Source organism: Zerene cesonia, chromosome 17 (genome assembly GCF_012273895.1).
Source record: "Zerene cesonia ecotype Mississippi chromosome 17, Zerene_cesonia_1.1, whole genome shotgun sequence".
Taxonomy (NCBI): domain Eukaryota; kingdom Metazoa; phylum Arthropoda; class Insecta; order Lepidoptera; family Pieridae; genus Zerene; species Zerene cesonia.
In genome coordinates, this window is record NC_052118.1 from 5,088,599 (window position 1) to 5,100,952 (window position 12,354).

The window sequence follows — 12,354 nt, forward strand, 5'->3', positions numbered from 1 at the left end:
CTGGTACATGTAGTGAATACCTCGATAGTAATATTACCAAAACGTTGTTCTATCCTATAAACGTGGCTCTAAATGAGTACTTAGAACGAAATATTTTATATGCAATTAACGTCAGGTTGGATGATCGCGGCGACGAGTCAGACGATCTCCAGACGGCTCTCCAAGACGACTTTCTTCCTTGATTAAAACTCGGAATAGTAAACGGCGAAACAATTTTCCTTCTTTGCGCGTCCCCGTCTCTCGAGAAAACTAATATTGAAACGTGCGGATGAGAAAACTTTGATTTTTTTCTGTCCCTCCTAGTTATAGCAGAAATTTGCAGCTCCTTTTTTATTATACCAAATTATCATTCAAGCTGTTTATACAGATAGTTAAACCAATATTCATCCAAGATAAAAGGTTGCATGATAGCACATAATATATTAAATATACAGACTGTTTCAGATATCATGTGTTTTTAAAGGATATTTATTTACCCTCTTTTTAACTTTGTTGTTATTTATCATGAACATGATTGTCATGAGTCGATTTTTACTTGGAAACTTTGGAATAATCCTGATCCATCGTTACATAAAACTCGTAAGTTGTTCACGTCTCAACGGATAATCGAGTTTATACTTGAAGGGCCGCCATCAATCATTTATCCTACTTACTCCATCTCCGCATCTCTTCGCGAGTGGAACCGCACCGTGCTGAGGAAAAACTTTAAAGTGCTCCGTGTTACTGTGACGTATCGAACACTTGATCATTTGCACGACCCACTTGAATTATAAGTTTGACATGTTTACATTATTACGTACTTCTTCAAAAGTTAACTGCCTCTCGTGAAGGGAGTTAAGAAGCGCATGAATGTAAAACGTTCTCGGTAAAATTGTTATTATCCTATCGGCACTGATGAACGCGAGATTCATCAAAACTGTATATTTATATCTTTACTTTTTAAAGAACAACTGTCAATGCTAAATATTTGCATGGTAATCCTAGATTAAAATAAATACTACTAATTGATATCTCTTGTATATCAGGAATATTTGGAACTGTTTGAAAACTCAAACGTCCTTAAATATAAACGTTTTGTAAGCTATTTGTTAGTTCGAAAATTCTTAACTATAATACTTTCAATATTCCACAGCATAATACTGAAATGTTACTACGGGCGTTTACATGAATCAGACAATAAATGCAAAAAATAGGCAGCATTCTAGATAGCTGCTCGCATGGGTGCTTTATGAGCACTTAAGTGCCTTCCGGGCGAGGGATGTTTAAAACTTGAGCTTACGAGACCACAGCGGGATCGAGTAGGCTCCACTTATAACATGACAATGTCAGATTTGATCATGGCCGAGGACATTTTTACGGCGAGTTACAAAAAGTTTATGAATACCCGCGCTAGCTTCAGTATATTGTCGTTTTTATGCGCGCGACGGAATGCCTGTTAAATTAAATTCTTGTGTTCGTTGACTATGTTAAATGAAACACTAAATCCATCCTTTTAATCTGCGCTCATATAAAATTTTCATCAGAATCGTTATGTGTATACTCCGAGTACATCTACATTGTTATGAATAGGTACTTACACAATGTTGTGTTATTATAAAGCATAACGGAAAAACGTTTGTATTCTGCTATCACATTGCAAAGAATCATTTTCAAAGCGCCAACAATACAACAACGCAAAAAATTAAATTACAATGAATCCGAGCAAGTTTCAATTTTCAAAAAGCTCGGTAAACTTGAGACGCTCTTTGCTGCTCTCTGCATAATATCCTTGCAACTTAAATTTCCATAATTAGTCGGCGCCTATCTTGTATCAGCTTACCATCGAATAAATTTGCGAAAACAATAGGTTCTTTGTCTCGAGCTACGTATTCATTAGAATAAATTTTGGATGAATCATTTTAATTAATTAAACAAACAAATCACAGACTGGACGAGACGACATAAAGTTGAAAGTACTAAGTTAGAAGTAAATAGAAACTGTTAATTTGAAACTGCAAAAAGTGCCTCAACAGCGTAGCAAGAGGACAAATTAGAGGGAATGGAATATAGTTTACTTTAAGTTAAACTTATTACGATCCTCGAGAAACAAGCTCTCGGAGGCTCGCTCGGCGCGCGGGTCAAGTGCCCAATTTGTCACCCGTGCAAACTTCCGACTACTTACTTCGGCCGGTCCCGTTCGATTCCATTAAACTTTCAAGATCTTTTGAAGCTATTTTCTTGTTTAAATTAAGATTTACCTAATTCATCCTTCAGCTGCTTAAGTGATTTAGGACCTTTAAAAATAATATTTTCACATTATTTTTCCTGCGACCACTTCTCTCGTCGATAAATCTAAAGGGATGGTTCTGATATAATGGTAGCGGTCTCTGAGCGAGGTACAAATCTAAATAAAAATCTCCCCGGGAGATCACAATGCGCTATCATAAAAATTAAATTACGTTAGGAGTTTCACTGTAAGTGCGCACCATTTTATAGGGACGTACGCCGGCGCGTCAGGGGTACGGTACGCCACATCAAACGGCTCATGCAGCGCGGAGCTCTCGCACAAATCAAATTTGCCAGCACTTTCTTTCGTTACCGCTCCAAAAGCTACTTCTTTTTGACCTATCTCACTTTGTAAGTCTATCAAACTATGCATCTATATTTGCTTTTAAATTTTCTTTTACATGAAAATCTGAATTGTTTTATGACAGGATGTTGTAGACTGATTTATAATCAAAGTTTTATTATTGCAGAGCCTCGGGCATAGCAAAATCAAGTGGCTAATTTGTCAGTGAGCGCAAACTTGCCGTCGTGGACTTGTGCGGACGCTGCAATTCGATTAAACTTCTGCTGAAGTACCTACACAAGAGGAGCCTACTTAACGCAACAGAACTGTACATCTACGTTGGAAATTAAATTAACTAACTTATCAGAAGAGCGTCCTTACAACCCACCTATCTATTACCCTTGAGCACTTTGAAACAAATTATATCAACGAAAACTACTTACGACTTTAAAAATTTGCTGAACATAGTTTCAAATGTAATTTAATGAAGACGCACTATTTAATTGAAACCTTAGAGAACAGAAATATAAAAGATTTGAAAATTAAATCTATGTTAATTATTTCTTACCATAAATATCACTCCTTCAAAGACTTAATATTTATATTATGCTAGTGGTCCGCACCGGCTTCGACTGAAATAATTTTTCAAAATGGACCAGTAGTTCCTGATATTAGCTTGTTCAAACAAGCAAACTTTTCAGCTTTATAATATTAGTATAGATTATATACAATATCACATAGCGTACAGTATTGGAATAACTTTTAGTATATATACTTAATAAATAAGCTTAATATGCCTTTAGAGTTTATCTAGAGTTTTAGAAGTTCTTACTCAAATGCATAATTTTAACATCACAAACAACCCTATAGCATTAGAATTTGAATTATTTGAAACATATTTTTTTCAAATACATATTCGGTTACCTTAGTGCTAACATCACACAGGATCAGGCGCTCAATGTGTAAAGGTTTAGAGTGTAATTCTCATACAATCGGTTAGATATCATACCTTCAGATAGGAACAGTCGGTCAGCATCAGCAGGCTGGTCCGGTGGCGCGCGGTGGCGCAGCGTGACGTGCAGAGAGGGCCCCCGCGGCGGAACCTCGGGCGGTGCTGGCTCTGGGGGCGACTCGCATTCACGCTCACTCTGACCGCTTGTTGGACCTGATTTTATTGAGTTTTTTATTCGAAATGATGTCATTATTATGAGAAATAATGTGATTATAGGTGAGAAATGGTTTTAATCCTAACCTACTAATATTATATTATATATCCTTCCTACTGATATTATAAATGCGAAAGTTTGTAAGGATGTGTGTGTTTGTTGCTCTTTCAGGCATAAACTACTGAATCGATTACAATGAAATTTGGTAAGTAGACAGCTGGACAACTGGAATAACATAAAGGCTACTTTTTATCCCGATATTCCTACGGGATAAAGACTTACGCGGGTGAAACCGCGGGGCGCAGCTAGTACTAAATAAAGAACGTAAAATAACTATATATGGATGTATAAGACCAAAATTTAAGTAAAGTACAATGTGCAAAATTATGTATGTAAAGTAAAATTAAATATAAACTGATTCATTTGTGTATTTATCTTTCTCAATGCATGTTGACTCATATTTACATTTCATACATTTTTTTTACACGTACATATACACTGTGTAGAATATTAATTAAAATAGATAGAATATTTAAGTTCATAGGTTGTAGAAACAACAGCTATTTTTTATCATAATTCGTGAAAATGATCCGATACCCATATAATTGGACCACTTCATCCACGTGGTACCTGGACAAAAGGTAGTATTGTTTTTGATTATAATTATTGTGGTATTTTAATATCCGTACCTTATTATCCATTTAGGTCAAAAAACTTCATTAAGTATTGCGTTGCGTTAAAATTAAATTGAATTCGAAAAAAAGCATTATGCATTGTTATAATTACAGGTACTATTATTTTTCAATCTTACCTTAACCATTTTAAAATCTGATTAATGATCGTTGTCTAGACATTGTACGAACGATTTTTCAAGGGTTAATCCTCAAATCGTTATTTTTAACGAAATAACCATTCCCGCATATAAAATAATCAACGAGAATATATTTAGAGCGCAAAATTTTCACATCAATGTCGAAACCTAAACAGTTAGCTGCAAATAACATTGTTATTCCGGGATGCTTACGCTAACGTCACGTGCGTCAGCCTCCGAGAGAAGTATTCGAAGCATCCTTATCAAAGGCACGCCCCACCTTAGCATTACGCTTATAATAGGCATGCTACCGTGCTACATACAGAATGCCTAACAACAACTACATTGGAATCCACTGAGTATATGCCTCGTTCATTCCCTACATTTCTGAACGGATCGGTATTATTAATGTGGAGTAATTGAAGATCACATGTATCTCGATACAGAAGGCTGGTATTTCGTAAGTAGATAGTGGATTCAATTAACGTATGCCATAATGTGTTGCACCAACAATTGAATTGCAAGATTTTGAAAATGTAGTTGAAACAGCTTACTTTTATTCAAATACATTTTATTTTATTAACGCTTTTAATTTCCATATGATTAAAATGGGAACGCTTGCAAAACTTCTGAGAGCCCTGATTCTGTATGCCTAAAAAAAAAATAACGAAAAAATAGAAACTATTCAAATGTATGTGCATTATTGGAATAATATCATCACAAAACTGAACGGTCAGGGCCAAAAGAAAACTCAACTATTAACTAACCACTACAAACAACCATATAACTCACCATTTATATGACAGATCCTGGGCCCGCGGCCATTGCTGTCATGCTGAAATTCATCCTGCCGCCTATTGCGTCGTGATAATGTGCCACCGCCCTCATTGTTAAATATCTCCTCACCTAAATTAAAAAACAATATTTTGTAAGATATCGTCCATTTGTTTTCCTAATGTTCTTTGGTCGCTTCCTGGGTAAAATTAGTTACAAAAGAGAAAGAAAATCTGTATTAACTGAACTCATGTAACCAGACCGCCGTAGGATTATATCCTTGGTACAGCAGTTAACGCGTGAGCATAAAACTAAGGGGTCCTGGATTTGATTCCCGGTGGAGATGCACAAAAAAATGTCTCAGTCTGGCAGGACACAGAAGGTCGATCACCTACTCGTCCATAAAGAAAACGAAAAGATCAATGAAACAGATGTACATCATCTGCCCCATAACCCACAAGGGGACACGGGATTCACTTAAATGGCTGAACTCGTAATGGACCGGTAATGCATGTACCCTTACCTTCCTTTTTTCATTTTTTCTTGAATCCAAAAGTAAATGGTTTATTATTGACTGATTACGTTGTTAATTTTAATTGTGTTATTTTAACATATTATTAATGATATATAACCATAAGATCGCCATTTCTGCAACTTGTGTCTATTTTTGCATTTGTGGGCTGTGCGTAGATAGATCACTATGTCAGTCATTCAGTCACCTTTAAGTCATATATGTTAAGATGGAAACTCACCCTTTGAGTTTCTATTTCTTCTATAAAAGCGCCGATTGGTGCTTTCAATGGGAAACGGGGATGCTTGTCTTTGTGGGCTGCTTAGAAATCGAGGTGGCTCCTCACCGCCCTCCGAACCATATATTCGTCGTTGCTCACCTGAAAACGAATAGATGTTAATTGTAAAATAGTACAAGTAGAGACATTTAACATTAACATACTGATATTATTTATGCATTAATCATAAATACTTTTAATATGTTAAAGCATTTACCGCTTGTACATATTTTTTAGTCCCCTTTATTATTATATGGACAAAAATCTAGTCACTCTATAAGGATGGATATGAAAGTGTGTTTATAGTGTTAATAATCGGAAATAAATTTATAGGTATATCCGAAGAAAAAACAACAAATTATAAATTTCTTGTGTATTATATTATTTTCATTATTATTTCCATATGTTCCAACTTACCAAAATTTATAAGTAAAGGTGATTTAAATCGAATTTAACATTTCTCTATAACTAATTTGCGTATAATTCCAAACATAACTTTATGATAGTTGAGGTCAGAATTAAATTGCTATTAGGCCGCCTCGGGTCTAGTACAGCTGTGTAAATAACTCCTATTTTAAACTGAATATGTATTTAATAAGTATCCATCGTGGTATGCATATTTGCTTCTCGATACAAAAGAAGCAAGCGAGAATTTAACTTAAATTTTACATCATTTTAATTATGACATATGGAGGCCCATATCCCTTTCCTTACCCTTCCCATTCCTTTCCTTTATTCCTCTTATCAATCCTTTCGTAATCCCTTTCCAATTTCAAATCGGCAATTCATTTGGAGAGGCGTAAGGTCTGCAAACGACGTTACGCCTCCCAAATGTTCATGGGCGGTAGTAGCGCTTACCACCAGTCGACCCACCAGCTCCATTGCCGATGGTGAAATAAAAAAAAAAACATACGAGCTCTTTGCTCCAGTTTCGACCATACATACACAGCTCATGACACTCGGTGAATGCAGCTATGTAGTGGTGAAAAAAAAATTTTAATCGGTTCAGCAATTTTTGTGTGAAAACGTTACTAACGTGCTTGAAACAACAATGTTTCCTCTTTATGAACCAATTTTAATGATTCTTTTTTAATTTGATAGAACATGCCTCCCCTGTGGTCCCATGTAGTTTATTCTTTTGTTAAAAAAATACTGTTAATTTTTATTATTATATTATTCCTTTTTTTTTAAATTATTATATATATCTATAAATAATTATTATATTATTCCTTTTTTATTTTACACATACGACATAAGTGATTAACTGAGTTTTTTAATATTTAAAATATTTCATCTCTTTAAACATTTATTCAAATATTACATCCTAACATTACACAACGCATTATTAAAGATTTAACAACTTTGACCTAACATCTAAAATGACTGCTATAACAAGGCTTAAACGTAACATTAACTTAAGTTACGGGCCACAAATAGCCAAAGGCTATGCAAAACTAAGCACCTTGCTTTAGTTTACTCAACGAATAGCAAACTCAATTAGTAGCTTAAACAACCTCTAAAACGTATTAAGGTATATGTGAAACTGTATAGCTTCACACGTCTCTTAAGTATTACACGTGGATATATAAACTGATAGATTTAATATGATTTTAATCGGATTCAGAAAAAGAGGAGCTTCTTAATTGGACTGTAATATTTTAAGCTTGTCATATCCGTGTGTTATTGTAAAATCATATCTTCGTATGGCGCAGAAAGAAAAAGAGGTGGAGGTGTCCACGTGGACAAAGTACATAGAATGGATTGACTTTGAAAGTTTCACAAAAAGTTGGTTTTATAAGTACCTACTTATTGAAACTAATTTTACTCCGATCAGTGTACGTGGGTCTAATTTTTTATTAATTTAATTTAATTTAAAGGAATATTAATTTGAATATATGTACACAACAAAATCATGCCAAAGCAGTTTCTTTTTTTGTATTATAAACCTATTTAGCTTTTTTGGAATCATATAAAAAAATATTTCTGCATAGGAAATAGCGATTCCCAAAAATGTAACAGTAAACTAAACACCAATAATAAAAGTAATAGTAGCCACTTAGATGTAAAATATAATTTGATAATTAAGTAATAAAGTACCGATGTACTTTATTACTATCGATATATCGCAATCGAATTCTTTTGTTTCATTCCAGTTATATATCTGTATACGATACAGATCCAATCCAGCATTGGATTGTATCCTAGTTGGGTCAGTGGACTGGAAAATTGTAAATCAGTCATTACATTTAATAAATAATAATCTCTAATACATTCCATATAGATATTCAACTAAAATGAAAGACCAGAGAGATGTTAAGAAAATGTAATAGTCTGACGACCCGATATTCAAAAGTCAGACGAAGCTTGTCAATTTATTTATGTATTTATTTGATGGAGATCAGATATTTCAGCTTGTTATTACTACTCTCGGTATCTCAGACAGGTTTATTATTTAATCTCCGCTGATACACCTGTTTCAACCTTTATGTGCTTGGATAAGTATCATATTGCAATGGCAAAAAATCCATCTAACCGTGTATTGCTTCCCCTCGGTAAACAAGGCGAGATTGAATATGAAAATTTAATCGATTAATTTATTTCAACAGATATTATCGTTCATCATTTTATTATTTGTTTATGTGGATAGAGACTAAGTATTCATTGAATGAATGTTTTATATTTCTCTAAAGGCGATTTTTCATTAATACCTGAATACATTTAGCTTTAATCCTCGACGGTTGTCTTAATTTATGATAGACTGACTGAAAGTCTGAAAAAGCTATAAAAAATGGAATTAATGTACAGCACAAAAGTTTGACAAGTTTGGTTTTATTTGAATAGCAAGGAAACCACGCGCTGCGAAGGTTGTTGTCCGACCACCCTCGGAATTTGCATTTTTCAGTCTTTATACCTTAGCTCTGAACCCTGCACTTCCGCCCTACTGCACTTGTATAGCCACAGACATTATTTACGACATAAACATTTTCATACAACCCGCATAGAATAAGATACAAGTTTATTCAATGATTATGGAAATTCCTGTACACAATAACAAGTTGTCTCGACATTAAATACTAGTAATGGTTGCGAAAGGAATACTTAAACAAGTAGTAAGCACACTCAACGTGCGCCGCTTTAATAAACAGAAACAATGCTCGCAGCTGGAAACGGAGAAAATAAAATTTATTCAAAGGTTACTTTGGGATAATAACGGATACTTCTAGTGATGAAAATGACCTGAATTAAATTTTCACATTCAATCGTCTCGTCTCGGCTGTACCCTCGAGAGCGATCGCAAGCGTCACTTTCGCCCCCATTTGCCCCTCCCCGCTTCAGGCAACTGTCCGCACGTAAATCATTTTCAACAAACTCATATTTAAAACACGCTTTATAAGCATTTACGAAAAGTCTGCTTCTAAATTGTCGTACTACATCAGTAGGGGTCTAATTCTATCTCATTCGAATTGCTGATTTTTTGTAAATAACCCAATTAAATCATACAAAAAATGTCTGTGTCAGTTGTTGTTATTTCCTATTAAAAAGTAGTAATTTTAAATAGCGCCATTACATCTTAAACTTTACACTTATCTGAAAACATTTTTTAATATATAAATATACATTAAACATATATATTATCGAGATTCTAAAACTTTCGCGTCCACTAGGTATTAGATTGAAACAGACTTCTTACAAATGATATCATTAAAACGCCTCAATAAAACAACGGATTGCACAAGAGACCACTTAAAATTATTTTGCTGAAATTGCGTGATAGCAACACTTAATTTACATGCTCCATTTAATTTGAACTATTTTGAGGCTCACGCTGGAATTTAAATATCTGGAGATAAGAAGCTCACGCGAATAGTATGCCGCCGCAACGCCGTCGCTCTGGCTAAATTACGCTTTTAACAAATAAAGAGAACTAAAACAATGATATTTCTCGTTAAATGGGAGAATTTTTAGCTCCTGAAATTTGCGAGGATACATGTAAAAGTCATTCTTATTAATGTCACTCACAGGTCTGCTTAGAGTGAAATGTGAAAAGAGAATTCTTTTATGTACATAGCATAAAAGTAACTGTTTTATAGCATTATTTTAGTCGTGGGCTATAAAAAAATTTAGAGGCATATATATTGCTCAATATGAAAAAAAGATTTTTCATCATCGTCTTCCCAATTCATGATACCTTTCATGAAAAGGTAGCGTCAAGTATGTTTATAATTTAGTTGGATTTGTATTCCTTATTTTGTATCCTATATTTGCAGTTATTACATAAAATATTTCAAATAAATTTTAGAAATTTAAAATGTTAGCAATTACCGGTACACTTTCCTACAATATAATATTGTATAAACCATAGATATAATGAAAATGACGATTAAAATTTCATGCACGCACAGCCTACCTCAAGCCCTCGGCTTATTCAAGCTTATTAACCCTTGTATACTATTATATTATTCGTGGCTATAGCTTATTGTCGGCGCCTTTGATTACAGAACCGTCTTGTTTATTTATACGACTATACTTAAAATTTGTTAGTACAAGTCATTAGCTCAGTATAACTTATCACGGACAAATGAAATGGACAGTGGGAAACATTTTCGCCGCGGCCAGATTTTTACAATGTTTTCCCTCTAACACATCCGTAGTAATAAATCCACTGTTGACATATATCTTCAAATTTAATAGTGAATGTGCAATTCGGGCTGGAGAGCAAAGTGCAGAGATTAGTCACGGGTCCCATCAATTACTGGTAATCCTAGGCACGTGCGCGCGGCTCCGCGCAAATCTACAGGGTTAATGAAATTTTCTTTACATGGGTTCGATTCCCAAATAGCTTTTGTCGTATATCCCATACAATTGTCTACCATCTCTCATCTCTCATCGTGCTACCAATATTCAATTGCAAAAGAATTTATAATTTTTTGTACGGTTAAACTAAGGTTATAAAAATTAGATATTATTCGGCGTGATTCCTTTTTTGTTAAATCGGTACTTTAAACCAAACTAAACTTAAAATTTATTACAGATTTAAATATCTGAAGCACCTTATCATAAGTCGATCTAATTAATTATTTTATTTATATTTTATATATTTAGATTTGCGGACTCAAAAAGGCCAAAACTTTTGATCTAAATCTATCTATATGTAACATGTAGATGATTGAGTAGGTGAATTATTTTATAGATTTACATTGTGTTCAGTGAACCTTCAAATACCAAAAATATTAATTATCAATAAAATAGTACCCATAATTTAATATGAAGGCCCTTTATTGAATCCCAACCGAAGGCAAGCAATCTGATGAAACATTCAAACTCCCTGTTGAGTAACTAAACAGAATAACCAATTAGCGGCCTTGATAACATTACTTCGTTACTTACTGTTATCATATCAACTGCATATGATAACAGTAAGTAAACAATTCATTTAAATATAGAAATCAATTGAAACAGAACATGGAGTCAAATTATAAGATATATTATTGTTATGTATATATCATACTTCTTTCTGTAAATAAAAGATATATATTTTTGAAATTTCTGAACCTTTGTAAGTTCCTTTTCATGTGATAGTTTTAAAGAAATCTAAGACTATGGATTCAAAGAGTATGTAATTTGTACAAAACCTTTAAAAGATATTATCATTTTAAAAATAAATGCTTTATAATTACAATCTAACGAAACTGTACTCGGCAATTATTATTTTTAATTGAATGCCCGTGATCGCAACAAAATAAGAATAAATTAATACGTAACCTATTTATAGATTTAATATATTTTCGTCTAATATAATTAGCTATATGAGTAATAATATAGTGCAATCGTGAATGTATCTAACTAACATTGGCATTTAACAACGCAATTCATTAAATGTTTTGAAACTTGTTATACGACCTGAAAACCTCATTTAACAAGTCTCAGGTTAAGACTATAAAAGGAAGAATATTTTTTGAACTTAATTTTTAAAACCACTAACTTCATTGAAACTAATGAAAATTTCTCTCAGGTTAACTTTTCTGCTCTTTTTTATTTTTTATAATTTGGAGCAAATTCAAACTTAAATTAAAATCGGGTTCTATCAGATGGTAAATCAAGTAGTTAAATTTAAAGGTAATTTGTCATTATGCGGTATTATATTCCAAATCTATCAAAGATTTGGTGTGCCGCATTCTAAGAATATTGCGGTCATGGAATCTTGTAAAAGAGGCTAAATGAGGTTGTCTGTATCGTTCCCGGTGACCTCAGGAGAACAAAACGACG

The 12,354-nt window shown here is 33.6% G+C and overlaps 1 protein-coding gene across 2 annotated transcripts in view; it reads right to left on the reverse strand.

The window, feature by feature from the left end:
* LOC119833662 (teneurin-a) overlaps window positions 1–12,354 on the reverse strand; it is a 213,835-nt gene that overhangs the window by 144,786 nt on the left and 56,695 nt on the right. For both annotated transcript variants that reach the window (XM_038357777.1, XM_038357778.1), the window contains exons 3-5: window positions 6,052–6,189; window positions 5,318–5,431; window positions 3,558–3,713 (exon numbers count right to left, since the gene is read on the reverse strand). In XM_038357777.1, coding sequence (XP_038213705.1) covers window positions 3,558–3,713; window positions 5,318–5,431; window positions 6,052–6,189 — 408 coding nt within the window. The remainder of the gene's footprint in view (window positions 1–3,557; window positions 3,714–5,317; window positions 5,432–6,051; window positions 6,190–12,354) is intronic.